We start from the raw sequence: 23,088 nt of genomic DNA, 5'->3' as shown, positions 1-23,088 counted from the left end.
TTTCCTGGTCTGTGGCGGAATTGTTTTCTGAAACTGCAAAATAGCACTAGGGAACGTTTGTGCCGGATCATGCCTCCTGTTTTTGCTGAACCGCCCCCGGGAGCCCAAATACATTCCCTAATTTACTGACATGTGTCTGTGGAGGGAAAAGTCAGCTGTGCGTCGGGTGCAAAATAGGAATGATACGGTGTACAAAGGCAATTGCGCTGAGTAGGACCCTAACAGTTGCCAGTTAAAGGACAAAGAACACCATATGACAGGATACAATATTTATTAGTGGGAATGCTGTTCCTGTAACTTTTGCATACTTTCACCGATTTAAACCATTCAACTTTTCAAATGTTCACCTCTTTCAGCTAATGATGGGACTTCTTCAACTTTTTTTCTACTATTTATACTTTTTAAAATTTTCAGCATTTTACCACTTTTTTTTAACATTGAAGTGAATGAGAGCAGGCTTCAACTCCTTAAAATCTTCTTCCGCTCCCAAAATTTTCAGCTCCTTCATACTTTCACCTACAGACGCCAAACAAACTGTTTAACCCTAACCCTGTTCACAAAATATACAGCTATCCGGCTATTACCTTTCAGGTTGATATCTTTTACAGTTTTTGTGAAAAAGCTGTTTAAATTCAGTGATCATTTCAGGATTTTTTATGGATTAAACAGAGTGTGTATTGCGCTGCTTAGAGTGGATGACATCATAGCTAGAGCACAGAGCCTTAAAAAAAATATCTTTGTCCCTTCTCCTTAAATTGCTCTCACGCCCACATTTTCTACTTGTCATACACAATTTATACATCAAAACGTAGGTATTGTTGTCTAGGTTCAGGAAATCTGCTCAGTTTTTTGATACATCTTATACCTTTGGCTCAGCAAGCTTCCAAATGACAAGAGTTTGAAATCTTTCTCCATTGGCTCCCATATTAAAAATTCTCCTCAATTCCCAGCGAAACGCACAGCGAACCACTTTTTTAGATCGCTGATATGCCCACATTTTTAAGTTTATCAACATAATTTTTATACCGATACGTTCACAAAGGCCTTGTGGTGCTCAGGATAACATCATTTGAGTGATATCAGTTATAGTTTGGGCAGCCTGAGCCTCTGTTTGAGAGCTCACTCTCAGGGACTCTGAATAGCTGAAGCACAGCACAGCTGACAGATTCAGCAGGTGACAGGCTCGTTAACTTGATTACAGACATCAAAGCATGTTTGTAAACATGGCCATTCGTTACCATGACAACACTTTCACAGACACACCCATATACTACAGGCAGTAATATGAACAGTAGTCTAGATCTGTTGCCTTCCACTTCTTTCTGTCTCCTAATCTGTCTGTGTCTCCCTCCCTCCTTTTCTCTCTCCGTCCCTCCTGTTTTTTTGTTTTTGTCTCCCTCCTCCTCCCTCATTCTCCGTCTCTCGCTGTCTCCTACCCTACTTCTGTCTTCCTCCCTCAGTCTCCCTTCCTCCCTCTGTCTTCTTTCCTCCCTCTGTCTGTATCCCTCCCTCACTCCTTCTTTTTCTTTTCTGTCTCCCTCACTCCCTCTCTATCTCCTTCCCTCCCTCTCTGTCTCTCTCCCTCCCTCCATCTCTCTCTTCCCCTCTCTCTCTCTCTGTCTCTTTTTTTTACCTCTGCCTCTCTCTCTATCTCTCTCTTTCTCTCTCCCTGTCTCTCTCTTTTTCTCTCTCTCTCCTTCTCTCTTCATCCCTCCTTCTCCTTCCCTCTCTTCCCCACTCTCTTCCTTTCTCTCTCCATCTCTTTCTTTCCCTCTCTCTCTCTCTCTCTCTCTCTTTCTCTCTCTCTCCATCTCTCTCTCTCTCTCTCCCTCTCTGTCTTTCCTTCTCTTTCTCTCTCTTTGTCTCTCCCTCTCAGACCTCTCAATGTTCTACATATTTTGTCATTTTTCAACTTTTGAAGCCAACAGTTCAGTTTAGCGTCAACTTTTAGCTTTTTAATGAAATTCATACTTCTTAAAACGATTTCCACTTGTTCTACTACTCTCACTACTTCAACTACTACAAACATTCACTGGCCAGTCGTTACCATGACAACAGATACACACCCAGATACTACAGGCAGGAATATGAACTTTAGTCTGTCGTCTCTCTTCTATTCTCTTGTTCTGGTCTGTCTGTCTGTCTTCTCTCGCTCCCCCTCTCTATCTCTCTTTTTCCACCTGCCTCTCTCTCCCTCTCTATCCGTCTCTCTCTCTTTCTCTCTCTATCCCTCTCTCTCTCTCTCTTTTTCTTTCACTCTCTCCATCCCTCCTTCTCCCTCCCTGTCTCTACCTCCCCCTCTCTTCCTTTCTCTTTCTCTATCACTCTCTTTCCCTCTCTCTCTCTTTCTTTCCCTTTGCCTCTCTCTCTCCCTCTCTATCCTCTTTCTCTCTCTTTCTCTCTCTATCCCTCTCTCTCTTTCCCTCTCTCTCTCTCCTCTTTCTCTCTCTTTGTCTCTCCCTCTCTCTCCTTCTCTTTCTCTCTCTTTGTCTTTCCCTCTCTCTCTCTCATCCCCCTCTCTCTCTCCCCCTCTCTCTCTTCCTCTCTCTCTCCTTCTCTCTCCATCCCTCCTTCTCCCTCCCTCTCTCCCTCCCTCCCTCCCTCCCTCCCCTCTCTCTCTTTCTCTATCTTTCTTTCCCTCTCTCTCTCCTTTCCTCTCTATCCCTCTCTTTCTCTCTTGTTTGTTCTATGCAATGGATATGGCTGATAATAAGTCTTTTTAGTCAATTTATTGAAACTTCCACTTTTGACAGTTTTACAGTTTAGCTTACCGCTTTTCTACAAATGTATTTCAAGAAATTATTTTATTATTATATATTATATTATATTTTATTAGTGGTGTTCTTCAACTTTTCAATGAAATTCATATTTATTGAACCAATTTCCACTTTTTCAACTATTCTTCAGCTTCAGCTAAAGACCTCACAATGTTCTACATATTTTGTCATTTTTCAACTTTTATAGCCAACAATTCAGTTTAGCGTCAACTTTGAACTTTTTAACGATTTCCACTTTTTCAACTATTCTCACTACTTCAACTTCTTCTTACGGATTTGAGCTATTCATCCAGTTAGCTTTAGCAATTCAGCTATTCAGCATTCCCACGCATTTTCTGCAGGAAATGCATTTTCTAGTTTTAATTATTAAGCAAGAATTTAAGTTAAAATTAAAATACAATTACAATGAAATAGAAAATTGTAGAATAATTGTTGCAACAAAATAATAGGTAATGGGATACGAGTGACTGCCACTCTTAGTTTAAAGTTTTACTTTGCTGCTCGCTGTGGCCTAAGACCTGTAGTTAATGTTTTTTTAAGTAGCCCTGCTACTGGTGTAGGGCAGCTCTGTGAGACTTTTGTATTTTCTTTTACTGGGTTATGTTGAATTATTCTCATTGTGAAAATCACAATTTCCACCTCTGATCGATTGTACTTTCAGATGGGCCAAAGCAGGAACCGTGATTGCAGACGTGCCAGGTGACACCTATGAGGTTCTTGTGGACCACTCTTTCTTCACTGAGCCCGTTTCCTGTGAGGTCACCAATGCACTGGGCAACACCAACATCAGCAGGAACGTGGATGTCTACTGTGAGTTATATGCAGCTTGATCAAACCAGAGGGCTGTACAGACACATAAGGTTCACACAGTACAAGCATAGAAAACTCAAAAATAACAGAATGAGGGAATCAAGGAAACAACACAAACAGAAACACTAAATCCTCTAGAAAATACAGACATTGTTGGGTATCAGTAGGGTACAGATTCAATTATTGGCAAATTATCAAAGATGTTTTATCAATATTAATAAAGTTATGAATATGTGTATTCATACCTCCACCAAAATGACAAACAATCAAAACGGGGCACCACCCTGGAATCAGGGACCAATAATCAAACTGTGAAACAGTCTCATTTAGGTGGTGTTCCCTTTAAAATACAGATCTTAACTTGGTTAAAGGGGTGACAGAATGCAAAACCGATTTTACCTTGTCATAGTTGAATAATGACAGTTTAGTGGGTAACTAGGACATACATAGAACCTCAAAATCTCATTGACACCTCTTTCCTCTGCAACTCTCACAATTTGAAACTGCCTCTGAAAACGGGCAAATCTCAAAAAGCCGCCTAGTTGACGTCAACTTGGTGGCTCCTCCTCATTTGGTTCTAGTCTCTCTCTTTGTCACGCCCCAACATTTACATAGGCTATACAACTGACCTGAGATCAGGTAGTCTGTATCTAGGTTGTGCAGATCTCAGAAATTGTATACATTGTTCATCTGCTATTTTACCATTAAATTCACTTCTGAGACTTTTTTATGCGAGAAATCAACTATATAAAGCTCAAATATGGGCCGTTTTACGAAAATGTATGTCTAGTTGCAAATTTTCTCCGACTGTGTGTCGGAGTTCAGCGGCCGGTGCTGCCTGTGTTGCTGCCTGTGTAGCTGACTCGCCGCCTGGCCTACCTTCCTTCACAGACCCCGGCCTGCTGTGAGGTAGATTGAGCTCCGTCACGGCTGGCAGCCCACGGCACTCCAAAGTCACAGTTTTTTGGGTTAATGGACTACCAAACGCCGCTGCCCTGACAGAGCTCCAGGGCCTGCAACTTCCCTCTTCCTGCTAAATGGCCAGTGTGTGTGAGTGAGAGTTCGGTCAGCAAGCTTGTTACGCCAGCAATCTCTTACCACAGGTTCCAGTTAATCTTATCATGTGTGTAATTATAATGTGTTTAGTTATTTAAACAAACGATCGGGGACATAAATGCCTCTTGTCCGGGAGTCTCATTGATAGAGCCTGCGGCTGGTTGGAGCTCTATCAATGAGAGCTAGCTAGCCTCCTCTTAGAATTCCTCTGAAATTCACAAAAATTCATAAAATTGAAATCAGTCAAACTGTAAATATACTCTAATTACGCCGAAAATTAAGCTAACTAGCCGCAATCTGTACACATAGGATTGAAGGGACAGTCGCAGCTAACGAAACCCCTAATGTTCACAAAAATTCATAAAATTGAAATCGGACACCATTGTTAGCTTTATAAGACTTTGGGGTAGATGTTATATAAGTGGTGTGACGAAATTCAAACTGTAAATACAGCTACTCTTGTTATGCCGGCAGCTGGCAGCCAGCCAGCTCCGCGGAGCCCCGAGTATTCCAGTAGTCCAGTACCCAGGGAAACGGTGACTTTCACTGGGTATGGAGGTTGCCGCTTTCTCATCAGACTGTGTGGAGCTCCTAGCTAAAGTCCGACACGTCTTACCAAATTTGCAATTAGCCATCATTTTTCGTAAAACGGCCCATATTTGAGCTTTATGTAGTTGATTTCTCACTTAAAAAAGTCTCAGACGTGAATTTAATAACGAAATAGCCCGACAAACAGTGTATAACTTTGCAGTGTCTGAAATATGCGACCTGCTGTCGAGTCTCCAATGTGTTTCTATGTGGTTCGCTCAAACCAATCAGCGCACAGCTCATCTAAATATTCATGGAAGAAAAGCCATATTTGGAAGAAAAGCTCTTGTTCCAAATAGAGCCATATTCACAGGGTAGTTAAGGGCCTAATAAAATAGCAAGGGCAATTTTCAGCCCAACCAATGTTACATACCCTATTAGGAGACCTTAAGGAACAGTGTAAAATACCCTATATAACCATTCTATCACCCCTTCAATCTATCTGGTATTCTTTAAAGGAACAGAAATGAAGGATTAATTCGAGCACTACCTGTGTTCAACCAACAATTATTACAATAAGTACACAAATAGCCTAATCACAGACAACTGCTATTTAAAATATAGTAGAATTTATTAACATCAAAATTATCAATGGCCAATCAATAATCCTTCAATTCAATTCAATTCAATTTTATTTATAGTATCAAATCATAACAAAAGTTATCTCGAGACACTTTACAGATAGAGTAGGTCTAGACCACACTCTATAAATTCCAAAAGCCCAACAATTACAGTAATTCCCTCAAGAGCAAGCATTAGCAGTGGCTATTGCGACAGTGGCAAGAAAAAACTCCCTTTTAGGAAGAAACCTCGGCAGACCCAGACTCTTGGTAGGCGGTGTCTGACGGGCCGGTTGGGGGCGTGATGAACAGTGGTGATAACAGTCACATTAGAAGTCACATTGACTTTGAAGGTTATCGTGGAAGTTCATGTCATAGCAGGGCACATCGTGTCATACTGAGTATTGCAGTCTCCTATACCGGATCCTGACTACTCTGTGCATAGGAACATCACAGCAGGGCGTAGCGGGATGTAACGTGGCGCTGCAGAGCACGGGTGGAGGCTGCGGATGCAGCAGGACGCAGCAGGATGCAGCCGGGAAATGCAGAGAATCGCAGAGCATAGCTCTGCGAAGAAGAAACATAAGGACTCCGGGAGTAAACTCCCAGAGCTAGATTAGTAACAATCATTTCTGGGACAGGATGCATACAAAAGTAACAAGTAGAGATGAGAGAGCAGCTCAGTGTGTCTTAGGGAGGAACAGCCTCCCCGGCAGTCTAGAATTGTAATAGCATAACTTAAGAGAGGCAGGTTAAAGAGAGGTGCCTGGTCGGGCTAGAACTCCCCCCAACCGGGTCGGGCTGTACTGGACCGCCTCCCTCTACTCTCGCTCGATTATTAATTATACAGTATAGAAAAAAAAACTGATGACTACGAGAAGCAGTGGGCGGGGTTAGGTGGCCGTTCAACTCCTCGTCCCCTAACTATAAGCTTTATCAAAGAGGAGGGTTTTCAGTTTACTCTTAAATGTGGTGACGGTGTCTGCTCCTCGAACCCAGACTGGGAGCTGGTTCCACAATACTGGAGCCTGATAGCTGAAGGCCCTGGCCCCCAGTCTACTTCCAGAGACTCTAGGAACCATAAGTAGCCCCGCATTCTGGGAGCGCAGTGCTCTAGTGGGACAATAAGGTACTATGAGCTCTTCTAAGTATGATGGTGCTTGACCATTTAGAGCTTTGTAAGTCAGGAGGAGGATTTTAAATTCAATCCTATATTTCACTGGAAGCCAATGCAGAGAAGCTAATACAGGAGAAATATGATCTCTTCTCTTAGTTCTCGTCAGAACACGTGCTGCAGCATTCTGGATCAGTTGGAGAGTCTTAATGGACTTATTTGGGCAACCTGATAATAAGGAATTGCAGTAATCTAGTCTAGAAGTAACGAATGCATGGACTAGTTTTTCAGCATCGTTTTGAGACAGGATATTCCTAATTTTGGCAATGTTACGAAGATGGAAAAAGGCTATTCTTGAGGTTTGTTTTAAGTGGGCGTTGAAGGATATATCCTGATCAAAAATAACTCCTAGATTTCTGACAGTAGTGCTGGAGGCCAGGGTAATACCATCCAGAGTAACTATATCTTTCGAAAACGAAGTTCGGCGGTGCGTTGGTCCTATCACAATAACTTCAGTTTTGTCTGAGTTTAACATCAGGAAATTGTGGGTCATCCAGGATTTTATATCCTCAATACACGCTTTGAAGTCTTGCTAACTGACCACTTTCATCTGGCTTAATTGACAGATATAATTGGGTATCGTCTGCGTAACAGTGATAGTTAATCGAGTGTTTCCTAATAATATTACCTAGAGGAAGCATATATAAGGAAAATAGAATTGGTCCAAGCACTGAGCCTTGAGGAACGCCATGGCTAACTTTAGCGTGCTTGGAGGGTTTATCATTAACATTAACAAACTGGGATCGTTCAGAGAAATAGGACTTAAACCAGCTTAGTGCGATTCCTTTAATGCCAACTAAGTGTTCCAGTCTCTGTAACAGGATAGTATGGTCAATAGTGTCAAATGCAGCACTAAGATCTAGTAGAACAAGAATGGAGACAAGTCCTTTGTCTGCAGCAGTTAGAAGGTCGTTAGTAATTTTCACCAGTGCCGTCTCTGTGCTATGATTCTTTCTAAATCCTGATTGAAAATCATCAAATAGACTGTTGCTATGTAGAAAATCACATAACTGATTAGCAACCACCTTCTCAAGGATCTTGGATAGAAAGGGAAGGTTTGATATAGGTCTATAGTTTGCTAAGACCTCAGGATCTAGGGTGGGTTTTTTCAGAAGAGGTTTTATCACAGCAATTTTAAATGACTGCGGTACATAACCTGTTAGTAAGGACATGTTGATCATATCTAATAATGAAGTGTTTACCACGGGTAACGCTTCTTTGAGTAGCCTCGTTGGGATGGGGTCTAAGAGACAGGTAGACGGCTTAGCTGAGGATATCTTTAACATTAATTGTTGAAGGTCTATAGGATAAAAGCAGTCCAAGTATATGTCGGGAGTCGTCGTTCTTTCTAGCGGTCCTGCATTTAAAGATGAACTGTTAGAAGTTAAGGGCAAAAGGTGTTGAATTTTATCTCTAATTGTTATAATTTTATCATTAAAGAAGCTCATGAAGTCATCACTACTCAGAGCTAGAGGAATAGATGGCTCAGTAGAGCTGTGGCTATCTGTCAGCCTGGCTACAGTGCTGAAAAGAAACCTTGGGTTGTTCTTGTTTTCTTCTATTAATGATGAGTAATAGTCTGATCTGGCCTTTCTTAGGGCCTTCCTATAGGTTTTCAGACTGTCTTGCCATTCCAAACGGGATTCCTCCACTTTGGTGGAGCGCCACTTACTTTCGATGTTTCGTGAGATTTGTTTTAATTTGCGAGTTTGGGAGTTATACCAAGGAGCTAATTTCCTTTGCTTTATCGTCTTCTTTTTGAGAGGAGCGACAGAGTCTAAGGTCGTCCGTAGGCAAGTCGTAGCACCGTCTACAAATGTATCAATTTGAGAGGGACTGAGGTTAACATAGAGGTCCTCTGTTATGTTAAGGCACGACATAGACTGGAATGATGTAGGAAAACTTTCCTTAAATTTAGCTATAGCACTGTCAGATAGGCATCTAGTGTAGAAGCTGCTATCTGGTTTAGTATGGTCAGGTAGCAAGAATTCAAAAGTAATTAAAAAATGATCTGATAATACCAGATTCTGCGGAAATATTATTAAATCCTCAATTTCAATACCATATGCCAGCACAAGGTCGAGGGTGTGGTTAAAACAGTGCGTCCGCCTTGTGCACACTCTGACTGAAACCGATTGAATCCAGTAATGAGTTGAAAGCAGTAGTAAGGCTATTGCTGTCAACGTCCACATGGATATTAAAATCACCAACAATAAGTACTTTGTCTGATTTAAGGACTACACATGATAAAAACTCTGAGAATTCAGATAAAAATTCAGAATACGGACCTGGAGCTCGGTAGACAACAACAAATATAATTGGCTGTACTGATTTCCGTGTTGGATGTTGAAGATTAAGAACAAGGCTTTCAAAAGAGTTATAATTTAGTTTGGGTTTAGGGTTAATTAACAGGCTTGAATCAAATATGGCTGCAACTCCCCTCCTCGGCCTGAGCCTCTAGGAATTTGAGTATTAATATGACTGGGAGGGTGGCTTCATTTAGACTAACATATTCTTCATGGCCCAGCCAGGTTTCAGTAAGACAGAATAGATCAATTTGATTATCAGATATCAATTCATTTACGAGTACTGCTTTAGAAGACAAAGATCTGATATTTAGTAATCCACATCTAATTTTCCTATCCTTTTCTATCATTGCTGTGGTAGTTTTAATTCCAATTAGGTTGTTAAGTGTTGCCTCTCTATTCACCACTTTGTGTGGTCTGTTGTTGATAATTACTGGAATAGTACTAGTACCACATGTTACTGGAGTAATACTAGTACTACATGTTATCCTACAGAAAACATTTTCAGATCCATCCACTTGTATAGTGCTATCAGGATCAATACCTGGGGGACATGAATCTGTGATATTTTCAACATAATGTCAATACTTGCCTTCGGTTAGTGTGGTCGTTATGTTGTCAGATAGCAGCCTGGCTCCGTGTCGGTTTGGGTGGAGACCATCACGCTTCAGCAGGTTGGGCATCTCCCAGAACAAGTTGATCAATCAAAACCAATATACCCTTTTTTAAACTACAACAAAAAGCATTCAAGAGATGTCTGTGTGGGTGAGTGTGTTTGTAGAGAGGGAGAGAGAGAGAGAGCGAGAGAGAGAGAGAGAAATGGAGGGAAAACACACTTGGAATAAAGAAAAGGCACCTCTCATTCAGTACAGTAGAAATGTGGCATTTACAGTTTTAAACCAGGCTACATTAGTGAAACACAACATATATATCAACAGTATCATGATCAAATGATACATTCACAGCAAAATAATGGGGACACAGCAGTCACCATCAGATTAATAATCAACCATGCAACCAACTACAAATTCTTCCTCGGGGCAGGGGAGGGAAAAACAGTTCAGGTCGACTGTTTACGAAAACGGTGTCTCTGTTGTCAGATTTTCTTCTGAAGAACGGTGTCCTCTGCTGCAGTTTTGAACACACGAGTTGTGTGTTTCAAGATCCAATAAATCCGCTTTTTGTCCAGAAAATGGACCAATTTAGCATAAGCTTGTCCTGCTAACCTGTCTTCTACCGGAGTGGAGGTGGAAAGCAAATATGCAGTGGTGATGGAGGCTTTTGTCCCTTCGGTGAGCTGGTCGGACCCTTGTTGTGTCCAGTGACTGTTGACCAATAGGAATTCACAGTTTAGACTTCCAGCAGTTTGAAACCCACTTTCCTCGTGGAGTGCTCATATTCGTTCGGGTCACATGACATCACTGTAGCTTTGCGCCACCATCTTTATGACCGACGGCTTGCAATATGTTATGCAGTTGGGTGCAACAACAGCCGAAAGGGGAACCCCGAACTGGTATTTTATTCTATACCAAAAGAAAAGGATAGAAGAAAGACGTGGTTAGCTGTCATTTGAAGAGATCATTGGACACCCACGTCTCACACCTTAGTATGCAATGAACACTTTGTGTCAGGTAAGCCTTCGCCTCAACTTATCTAGCTACGTAGCTAGCTAGTAGCAGCTAGGGCTAACAACAAGAGCTATAACATTACGTTTGGAGAACCAAGAGAACACACAAAACGTAATTGACTATATCAAACAGTCAAGTTAATGACTTTCATACTTTTCAGCCCCTCTGTGATGCGTTTGTGTTGTATTATCTGCTAGCAGATGATAGCTGGTACATGGTGCCTTATGCTAACATTAGCACATTGGAATTGCATTCTTGCTCTGATGTCAATGTCTTATTTCCTATGATAGCCTACATAAAGGACAATTCTGATGCCAAATGAACCTAGTGGTTAATAACATATGTGCATCGAGTCAACCGTTCTCTGGGACATGTTTTCATACTAATCCAATGTGTCTCTATCTTGAAACAAGCTACCGCAAACCGGAGATTAGCTGCTAACGCTAGCTTTCGGGGCATTTGGAAAGTCACTATTTTATACCACTAACAAGGCTCAAAATAGCACCACATTTCAATGGTAGCATAATGAGGGTCCCTACGTGCACAGACAGTTTATTAAAAAGATAGCTAGATTATAAAGACTGCGTCCGATTGCGTCCACATGTAAACAAGTACGCTACAGTCTTTATAAGCTTATTTTTTTAATAAACTGTTGGTACACTTACAAAGTTCTTAATGCTTCGGTTTGCATTTGGGGCCCTTATGCTACCGTTGAAGTGTGGTGCTATTTTGAGCCTTTTTAGTGGTATAAAATAGCGATTTATCAAATTCCCTGAAAGCTGGCGTTAGCAGCTAATCTCCGGATTGCATGAAAACATATCCCAGAGAACGGTCAACTCGGTACACATATGTTATTAACCGCTAGGTTCATTTGGCATCAGAATTGTCCTTTGAACCTATATTTCACATAAACACAAATCCTGGAAGTAGGATAAGCAAGTCCCTTTGTTTAGCCCATGTAGTAACTTCATGAAAAGATTTATCAGCCACCATTTGCTTAGTGCTATCCTAGCAGTTAAAATGAACTAATTATTGGGCTAAACCCGGCAGTTTTAAACCTCCCCGTTTGCTTACTTACTTACTTATTAAAACCTACATAGGTTCTAAGAGAGAGAGACTCAGGTTGGACAATATCTCACACATGTAATCTTTTATTTGACTATGCTCTGACTTTCTAGGAGCAAAACAGGACAATCCTTTGAGCCTCGATTTTGTGCCCAGTCTTTTTGCACACACCTCAGCGAGGGAGAGGGATAAGCAACATTATGCCTGCAAAAAGTTTCAGCAGACTCAGTTGATGAAGCGCAAGATACGCGAGACCTGCAGCAGTCTTGCTGACCCTTCAACCACCAATGTGGCTGACGTGGAGGAGCATGAGGTCACTACTTCCACTGACCACAACTACACAAAAGACGCAGGCCCTGGCAACGTAGAACCATGCGTGAATCCATCCTGCCAGGCTACGATGTCAGCACTGGGAAGTGAGTGTGCACAGGTCCGAGACGAGGTCCGTGAGGACCAGGGCCATGGCAGAGGAGCGGTCCTTGAATGAGGAGGCATTCAGGGATAATGACACCATGGTGCTGGAACCCACAGGTCTTCCTTCCTTTGCCAAATTAATTGTTTTGTTTAATTTTCTATCAGAATTTCTTAAAGTTGGACAACCAATCACCCCATTCCAATGTTTTATCCTAACATTAATGAGACTGAGGCTTAATGTGCCACTTTACTTTTTTGCTTACTTTTTTGGAATACCTAAGTCAACTGTTGTTAGAGTGTTCAATAGCAAATTAGATGTAATGTATTTCAGATTATCAGATCTAATCTTATGGCCACCAAAAGAACAAATTCAAAATAGTCTCCCAATGTGTTTCTGAAATAACTTTAAGGACTGCACCTCCATCATTGATTGTTTCGAAATATTTATAGAAAAGCCAAGTAACCTGAGATGCCGTGCACAGACATACTCGCAGTACAAGCACCACAACACTGCAAAATACCTGATCTCAATAACACCACAAGGTGTTATATCTTATGTGTCAAAAGGATGGGGTGGTCGCACAAGTGACGAGCACATAATGGAAAATTGTGGCTTTCTTGATAAATTGTCACCAGGAGATGTCATTCTAGCTGATAGAGGCTTCAATGTGAAAGAGTCTGTATTGTGCTCAATTGAAAATACCAGCATTTACCAAAGGCAAGCAACAGATGCATCCACTGGAGCTAGAGGCAACAAGGGGACTCGCAGCCATCAGGATCCATGTGGAGCAAGTCATTGGCCTGGTGAGGAATAAGTACACTATTCTTCCGACCACCACCCCTCTGTCCCTCTGCCAAGCTGGCGCTCAAGGACAACCCTCCATTGACAAAATGGTAACAGTTTGCTGTGGTCTTTGTAACATTTGCCTGTCGTCCCTACAGAGTAGAGAGGTGATACAATTGCTTTCCTTGTAAATTTTAATGTATATAGTATCTCTTTAGTATTTGCGTGGACTCTGAACTACAATGAACATTATTAATCATTTGTTTATTGTCCATTTGTGGATTTATAGATCAAATGTATTTGATACATGACTACAAAAACATGCACACAATACAACATACAATATATACAATGACAAAAAAGAAGAAAAAAAAGAATGTAATACATCAATTAATTAATTAATTTATAAAAGCTACAACTCTGTTCTTTTAAATCAAGGCTGGCTGCCTTTCTTTAACCCTCCTGCTGTCCTGCTGTCAAATTTGACGCATTTAAAAAAAAAAGTCTAAAGGAAAAGAGGGTTTCTTTCAACCAAATGTTCAGGAAACTAACATCGATTGTTCCACACAACGCTCTGCACAAGTTAAATAAATGATCAGCCCACTACTTTCTTTAAATTAAATCCACAAAAACGTCAAAAGGTGCAAAAAAAGTGACAAACATCGGAGGGGAAAGCCACAAAAGTTTTGAAAGATGACTGAAATGCTGAAAAAAAAAAAAAAATTACATTTTTCTTATACTGCACTGTAACTTCTCGTATTTTATCTGTTATCATTTTTTAACCGCTCTTTATGTTGCTGATATGTGCTATACAAATAAAGCTACCTTGCTTTGTCATTTCTTGTTTGTTTGCTTTTTGCATTCTACACACTTCCAACTCTTTGGCACCCTGCTCAGCTTCAGACATGACTTGTGGAAGCGCTTTCGTTTGCGTTGCTCGGATGTGCAAGAGAGGATGTCTGTGTCATCAACAGGGTTTCCACTGTAACATCCCTCAGGTGCCTTCTCAAGGTTAGCACTTGAGGAGAGGTGTGGCACAGTAAACCATTTACCCAACAGCTCAGGCAATACCCCTGTTCTAATGAATTCTTCCACCCTAGTGTAGGCCTCATCAAAAAAGTATTGATCAAATTGGACTCGTTGCATAAAAACTTCTTGTGGTGTCCACACAACAAAATCTCCGTACACTACCTCAGCTACACGCATTTGGGCCTGCAGTTGGTACATGTAACTATGATCTTACTTGAGGGTCATACCTTCCACAGTCACAGTAAGGCAGAAATGTGGGTCACTGACACATTCCTTGAGAGCACGGCCATTAGCATTAAAAGGACATTTTATTTCAAGCACACCCCTTCCATGGCAATCACAGGTCACCACACCATCTGGCGATGCTCCTAGCCATGGTAGGTCCGGGTTGATAATGAGCCCTGATGCTGTAATGATGAAGTTCACATGGAGATCTTGCATGGCCTTCAGGTACGACTCCCTGGCAGTGTCTTCATTTTGCAGACCCCATCTGATGAAAACATGTAAGTCTGTCAGCAATGATATTTCAAACTTTATGTAAAACCAACTAGCCGTCATTGTCCCAAATATACTATGGCACGGTTACAAAAGGGCATGGTTAATATGTCTTACTTTCTAAACTGTATACCTGGTTGCTGCTGTTGAAAAGCGAGAAGACTGGGGATAGCAAACTCTCTTTATCAGCGATGAAGAATTCTTTGTCCTGGCTGCCTTATGAAATGCTGATGCGGTAACTCTCCCTGCTCTCTGATCAAACTATACCCTGGACTTTCTCTGCTCTCTTGTCTTCTCCTCAACTAACAAACACTCAAAAAATAACCGAATCATCAAAATGGTTGTAATGGTAATTATTCCAAAAAGCATGATGTGGTACAAGTGGAGCTTGACAATTACCACCCTTCAAGGTGGGGAATGACAAGAAAAGGTTTGAGAACCACTGTTAAAGAAGTCTTTTTCATATCTTACCTGCTCAGGAGTGAAATGCAGCTCCTCAAAAATCCTAGCAGCCTCCTCCACCAGTGCGGGCAAATCAAATTCAAGCCTGGTGGTTGAGTACAGAGTAGGAAGAGGTGGTGGCATGTCCAACTGTACACTCATGGGCATGTATCTGATAGAATGGCCTTCAACAACGGACAAAATGGCACTTTCTTAGGGATGGCCTCCTGGTTTTCACTGTGGTGGAGCTGTTCAAAAAACAGCTTGAGCTCATCAGTGGATGCTTTCAAGTGATGGTGCTTGTCTTGTTTTTTATCTTTCTCCTTATTTTGAAAGATGTTTGATAGTTCATCATATTTCACGAGTTTTTGCCTTGGCTCTTCCCATGCACATGCTTTATCTGTGCATGCTTGTCCCTTTCTGCGCTCAACAGCAGCTAGGAGTGAGAACATTAGTGCTGCGCTGTGGGAGTACACCTCTCCCAGCCCTGCCATACAAGTGCAGTGTGCTGTGATGACAGTCCCTGCCTCCTGCACCACTACCCATTGCCAAGTTGGCTTAGTATTAGGAAGGGTGGTGGTGGCACAGTGGATTTGACACATGCCTTTGGAGTGGGAGACCCGGGTTTGAATCACACTGCGATACATCAACCAGTGTCCCTGAGCAAGGCACTTAACCCCTAGTTGCTCAAGATGTGTGTTACCTCTGACATACAGTATATAGCAATTGTAAGTCGCTTTGGATAAAAGCGTCAGCTAAATGACATGTAATGTAATAAAGTATTAAGAGCCTGTGAATGATGGACCTGTTAAGTGAAGAACAAACTGTTAAATAATTAATATCTTTTCAAAGGCTAATTCTCCTACTATTGCTGTAATGGATTAGCCTAGAAATCTAGACGCAAATGTAATTTGCAGCCAGGGGGGTCTAGGCACCCTCCGTTGGCTTGCGAGCTGGAAAAACCAAATTGTAGTCAGGCCAATCCCATCGTATATAGAGTCGGTGGGCAGGCTTATGGCTGCTGCTGCTGGGAACAGCACTGAAATCATTCTTAAAAAAGGAAGATGTGTTCAGAGTTTTGTTTTAACGGCAAAGGTTTAATCTATCAACTAGCGTTGCTTTGGTTTGCTATCAGTGCAGAGGGAATTTGAAAGACAACCGTTTATCCCGCCCCTCGTTTTGAGCTCCGTCAATAGTGAGTTCCCAGACCCAACATCTTGATGTGGGTCTGGCTTGTCAGGCTAGTAATGGATAGCATAATAATAGTTGGAGTCGTAGATCTTCTGTAAACCTTCTGTAGGACAATCCAGGTAGCAGTTAGCACTAAAACTGAGCAGCTAAAGCTCTAGCAGAAAGCTGAAGTGCTCACTAGCAGCACTGACAATCAACTATGATCAGAGTAACCCACCACAGACTGTTCACATAAGTCACAATCGCCTTGTTTCCCTTCCCTTCATGTTCTTTCAATGAGTATAAACACAACTCACATTAAAGAACATTATCCAGATTAATGACAGCTAGCCGTGAGCCGTGGCTAACAGCTGGCAAGCTACCAGCTGTACCTACATTTCCCATGATTAAATATAAATCCTTAGTGGCCAGGTGCCGCACTTTCTCGTCTTTCACCCATCCAGCCACAGCACATTGATATGCATCGGTAGGCTACTCTTGAAAGCCTTCAAGCGATCCCACTGTATGGGGAGGGGTTACGCACAAGAGATATATATACACACATACATACATATATACATATATATATATATATATACATATATACACATACATATATATACACACACATATATATATATAAACACATATATATATATATATATTATATATACACATATATACATATATATATATATATATATATATATATCATGGAAGGCCCATTGGGGCAAGTCTGGGACAGACAAAAGAAAACTGGGGGTAACAAATAAGGATCGAAGCCTAAAATAAAAAATTTCTCCAGGTATTTCTGTCTCTCTCTCTCATTCAAATGGGCAGTTTGGGCGGCCATACCGGGCGAGATCGGTCGTAAACGGTTGTAAATATGGCAGCGTTCTATTTGGTAGTGACGTAGGTGGCATCTATGAATAGGTGAGGCATTCCAGAATGCTACAGCTACATGCAGGCCTTTCTTTGTTTAAGAAAGGCCCATGTTTCTCAGAGGTCAGAGAGCCTTCAGGCTGTGGCTTTTTACATGTAGCCTTGTTGTTTAAGATCATAATGTTTAACTCTTATTTTCTGATGGTCCCAACAGACATACAGTCTAAAATAAAGTTATATTAACAACAAAAAGTCTGAAGGCCTCTGGCAACAGAGCAGGACTGTGACACCGTACAGCTAGCCCGCTCCAGACGAGGCTAACAGCCAGGCTAACAGCCAGGCTAACAGTCAGGCTAACAGTCAGGCTAACAGCTAGCCTGCTCCAGACCAGGCTAACAGTCAGGCTAACAGCTAGCCTGCTCCAGACCAGGCTAACAGCCAGGCTAACAGTCAGGCTAACAGCTATCCTGCTCCAGACCAGGCTAACAGCCAGGCTAACAGCTAGCCTGCTCCAGATGAGGCTAACAGCCAGGCTAACAGTCAGGCTAACAGCTAGCCTGCTCCGGACCAGGCTAACAGCCAGGCTAACAGCTAGCCTGCTCCAGACCAGTCTAAAATATAAGACATGTTTTCAGTTATTTCCCACTTTTTTGTTAAGTAAATAATTCCATATGTGTTCATTCATAGTTTTGATGCCTTCAGTGAGAATCTACGATGCAAATAGTCATGAAAATAAAAAGGAAACGCATTGAATGAGAAGGTGTGTCCAAACTTTTGGCCTGTACTGTATGTATGTATGTATGTATGTATGTATGCATGTATATGTGTGTGTATATATATATATATATATATATATATATATATATATATATATATATATATATACACATACACACACACACACACACACACACACACACACATACATATACACACATACACACACCCCAATATAAAGGCTATATTGGGTTAGGTTAGTTAACATATTAGTTAAATGTTAATAAAGTAAACACACCCTCAAGTCATGTTTGACTTTTCCAATATTTGACCTATATCTTTTTCTGACCTTAAGTGCGAGTGTCTAGACAAAATAAATGATATATGCACTCAACGCTATGCTTCTATGAAATGTCATTTACTGTGCTAGAACTTATAAACAGAACCAAACCAAAGATTGCTACAAGCGGATGATATATTGCAAAAGCTGATTTAGTGTCATGTGTGTGTCTTCCAGTTGGGCCGAGGATGGCGGCAGAGCCTCAGTCTCTGCAGGTGGACCTGGGATCAGATGCTGTTTTCAACTGTGCTTGGACAGGAAACCCCTCTCTAACCATTGTTTGGATGAAACGGGGTTCAGGAGTGGTATGTAGCTCATTGTGACCATTTCTATAGGGCTGCAAGAGGGTGGATTATAAATTGGATAGTAAATCTTTCACATGTCACCAAATATCAAGATTCAGTTAAAAATCAGCTACTCTATACACAGTGCTTATTCTGCATAAAATGTCCATTTCCATATAATAACATTAATAATGGGAGTCATAAAGTGGACATATTACATCTACAATGTTATGTCAGATTTTCATGTTAAATCTGGCCAAAATGAGGTAAACATTTTTTAAATGAATCATTAAAAAGGATTTATCTGTGATTATTGACTGTAGAAAGTGCTGCTATATTCTATTAGTGTCCACTGCTAACTATAGTAGCTACATGCTAATGGCAGTAAGAGTTGTCATCTTGGCTGCCAATTTGTTAAATTCTCCCAAATTTGTGTGGCCAGGTTAGCTCAGTTGGTAGATCATGCGCATATACATAGAGGTTTACTTCTCGACGCAGCGGCCGCAGGTTCGACTCTGACCTGTGGCCCTTTTCTGCATGTCATTCTCCCCCTCTCTCTCCCTTTTCATGTCGTCATCTGTCCTGTGAAAATAAAGGCCTAAAAATGCTCAAAAAATTAATCTTTAAAAAACAGGTAGTGCAGCCTTTATCTGTGATTTTTAACAGTAAAAAGTGCTGCTTCATTCTATTACAATCTAAAGTTAGCCTAGTGCTAAATATTAAGTAGGTGCATGCTAACGCCAGTCATTTCTCTCCAATTTCTTGGTCAAATTACTGCTGGGACATGTCCGGTTGTGTAGTATTTGGTTTAGAATCCTTTATTGGAGATTTGTTTTACAGTACTGCTATAAAGCTACTCCGTAGCTCCAGCTGCTACTAGTGAAACAACAGCGAGGCTGCGGCAGAGCTCAGATTCCATGAAACACTCTGGCCACTCAGAGCAGACTGGGCTCCTACAGAGCGTCTCATACTGAGGGTAAATACAGGAGCAGCAGTCATGAGCAGTATGAGAAAAATAGTGTTTTTTTTTTAACATTAAAGCGTGTAAACATATTCTAATACAAACACAAAATAGAAGTATTATCCTGAAAATGCTATTTAATAGTTGTCTTTTAACAAGTAAAGATTATGTCAGCTAAAACAGCAAAATATACTCTGAGGAAACATCACTGCATTACATTTATGTGTGTGTGTGTGTGTGTGTGTGTGTGTGTGTGTGTGTGTGTGTGTGTGTGTGCGCGCTTTCCATACGGACGCTAAAGGGTGATTTTTGCATCGGTGTATGTGTAGTATCTGACTTGTCTTGGACCCTTTTCGGTATAGAATTGGTAATGGCGTTTTTCCATTACATGGTACCTGCTCGACTCGCCTCGACTCGCCTGTACGTTTTTTAGTATCACCTCCATCGAGGTTCCCAGTGAGCTGAGGAAATACCAAAAGGTGACGTGAAAACCTGCAGACTCCTGATTGGTCAGAGAGAATTGTCACTAATCACTGCGTCATCATTGCTAGAGACAGACGGGGGGGTCCTGAACAAACCCGGCATTTTTAAATAGTTTAGCCAGTGTATTTTTTTTTGCTGCCTCCAGCTTCTTTTGAAACTAAATTTTTCTTGCTGAGAGTAAAAAACAACACACCTTCGACGTTCTGTGTGTGTGTTGCGTTAGGTCACGGCAGTTTCCTGCGGCATCGCTACGTCAACGAGCCACGCTCGCCTCAGGCATGAGGAGGTACTAAATCTGCAATGGGCAGCACGGTCGTGCCAAGTAAAATAGAACTGGTACTAGCAGTGGGTAAGCACCATAAGTGACATTGGTTCTGTACGCCCTGTGACCCAAACACGTCAAAAAAGTCTATTTATGTCAACTTACTCGCACGCGCGGAACAGAGATTCTGGAGCGTGCGTTTTACCCGGGAAGGTTTTGGCATCACTTGTTGCCTTTCAGCTGTAGCATTGCTAGTCAAGCTCAATGGACAACCATTTTTTTGAAACTGTATGCCAACATTGTTAAGCTCAAGTTATGTCTGTCTGTAAAAACACTTCAAACCTTTCGTTCACGACACGTCACCCGAATGAGTCGATTAGCGTTCAGGCGGCCTCTCACGGCAGATTCAGATGGTAAGAACTAATATTGCTGCGAATATGTGACCAAAATCAGAGAATACCTAATTAAAGCATTTTCTTCAGTTCATTGTGCTGTCTGCCCTGTATACGAATGCAAGCTGCAGCCTGGTTTAGGAATTATCAACAGGTCAGCGTCTTATGATGGAGCATTAACTCATTAACAAGGCCCTGGACCCCCACTGACATTGACTCGACCCCCCAATTAATCAACCTGCACTTTTGCATGCTTTGAATCACATGAAACAATAAAAAACACAAATTTCTCAGCTTGTCACCTTCTTCACCCTGCAAACTGTGCAGCATCTCTTACAAATTGTCAGTGTGGACTATAATTAGATAGAAATGACTAGTGTCTTCTCTGAACTTTGAAACTTTTTCCTCACAACACAGGTGCTTAGCAACAAGAACACTCTGACACTGAAAGCAGTAAAGCCGGAGGATGCTGGGAAGTATGTGTGTCGGGCCGTAGTCCCCAGAGTGGGTGCCGGGGAGAAGGAAATGTCGCTCACTGTGAATGGTAAGAACAATCATGCACTGAATGGGAATGGCACTTTGTCTACACAGCACTTGGTCCCGTCAAAAGTAATGCACAGATTATACAGAGATGTTTGAGGTGCTGGGGAGGAAGAATCTAGCCACGCTAATAAATCAATAAACTCTGCATTGTGCTGACATCAATTTAAATCTTTATGTAGGGTTCATTACAATCTCAAACTTAAAGTGTATATTTGTAACTTTCAGTTTGTGTTGATTCTAGCGGCCGCTTTGGACAAAAGTGGTAGTGTTTTTACCACACCTGGTAAAAACACCTAAAGGTCTTTACGGTGCTGTATTACCCATTATATATTACTGAGTTAGCGTTACCGTGAGGTCATATAGTCGCGATGAATGTTTTGCTCGGACAGAAAATCCTTCATTTACAATAAGAGAATAAGTTACAGATGCATTGTTGCATTTCCAGTGTAGCAGATGGTAACTTCTACTTTGGATGTCTCGTGAGCTAAACCAGGTATCACTGTCACTGTGTTACGAGCCAAAGCATTAAGAGATTGTTGTAGCAACCGACATAATAACTTAATTAATTATAATTGATTAATATAGCGCATTTCATGAAACCCAAGGACGCTTTACACAGGTACAGGGGGACAAATGAAAAGAAAATAGTAGGCCAACACGAACTGAAAAGAAATAAAAACCGGTGAAAGCCCAACCGTCGTCTGTCACTTTCCCTTTTAGCTTTGTTGTTCTTCGTTTAATTTCCTTCTTTACTGTGATAGCCCTTCCCCAGTATCAGCCATAACTAATCACTCTTTGTCTACTTTATGAAAGTTCCTACCTCTGCTGTTCTGATCTGGTCAGTATTTCCTGGGACAATTTTGCACAGAAAAAATAGTCACCCACACACACAACACCAGCGTATTTCCTTGGAGAACGTTGGCACCAAGATCCTGGTTCCAGCTGTCGCCGTGGTCCTGCTGCACTCCCTGCCGAGCTCAGCGGTGCCCTGCAATGTCATGCTGCTTCCTGCTGAACCCTTCTGCTTCCTGCTGAACCCTGCAGCTCCCCGCTACATCCAGTCACTGTTCCACTATTAATGTGACTATTATCGCCACTGTTTATCACACCCCCAACCGGCCCGTCAGACACCGCCTACCAAGAGCCTGGGTCTGTCCGAGGTTTCTTCCCAAGAGGGAGTTTTTCCTCGCCACTGTCGCACTGCTTGCTCTTGAGGGAATTACTGTAATTGTTGGAACTGTTGGGGCTTTGTAAATTATAGAGTGTGGTCTAGACCTACTCTATCTGTAAAGTGTCTCGAGATAACTCTTGTTATGATTTGATACTATAAATAAAATTGAATTGAATTGAATTGAACACATGCTGAGAAATTAAAACAACCATCTCTCAGCCAAAATTGGAATATCAGCATAACCATTGGAGTTAAGACCATTACCAACCGGGAGTGTGACGAGTAAACACCAAAATGCGAAATAATCGGCTGTAAATATTTTGAATCAAAGCTATTAATACCGGCAGCGATGCCAATTTGCGTCAGTTTTCAAGAAAAGATTCAGATACTGTATTTGCGCCAGCTCATCTCCCATGTCAGTGGGACAGCTTGAGGTCCTTCTGGGAACACCGCTGGAGCGAGAGAGAGAAAGTGAAGGGAGATAGGGTGTGAGCAGACGAGAGAAAGCGATTGGAAAATATAGACCGTTGGGCACCTGGCACTATTGTGCTCGGGCCCCAATTACAAATGCTACTAGAAGTTCAAGCAGTGTTTTTCAGACTGAACACAACTTGAGGCTCACATGTGACTTTGGCTTAGTCTTAAACTTTCAGAAAAGAAGCTGTTTGTTAGAGGACATATTTGACATTTCCTGTTAACAACAAAAACCAGTGATGGGCCTGGGCGGCACTGGCCCTCCCACATTACTCACTGGCC

The 23,088-nt window shown here is 41.6% G+C and overlaps 1 protein-coding gene across 1 annotated transcript in view; it reads left to right on the top strand.

Moving 5' to 3' along the window:
• Window positions 1-23,088, top strand: part of LOC114566917 (kin of IRRE-like protein 3) — a 194,143-nt gene that overhangs the window by 141,495 nt on the left and 29,560 nt on the right. The window contains exons 8-10 of the mRNA XM_028595766.1: window positions 3,439-3,587; window positions 18,414-18,541; window positions 21,036-21,162. Of these exons, the coding sequence (XP_028451567.1) occupies window positions 3,439-3,587; window positions 18,414-18,541; window positions 21,036-21,162 (404 nt within the window). The remainder of the gene's footprint in view (window positions 1-3,438; window positions 3,588-18,413; window positions 18,542-21,035; window positions 21,163-23,088) is intronic.

This window comes from Perca flavescens, chromosome 13, assembly GCF_004354835.1.
Source record: "Perca flavescens isolate YP-PL-M2 chromosome 13, PFLA_1.0, whole genome shotgun sequence".
Lineage (NCBI taxonomy): Eukaryota > Metazoa > Chordata > Actinopteri > Perciformes > Percidae > Perca > Perca flavescens.
Note: the sequence above shows the minus strand (reverse complement) of the source record. Positions and strands in the feature narration are given on the sequence as shown.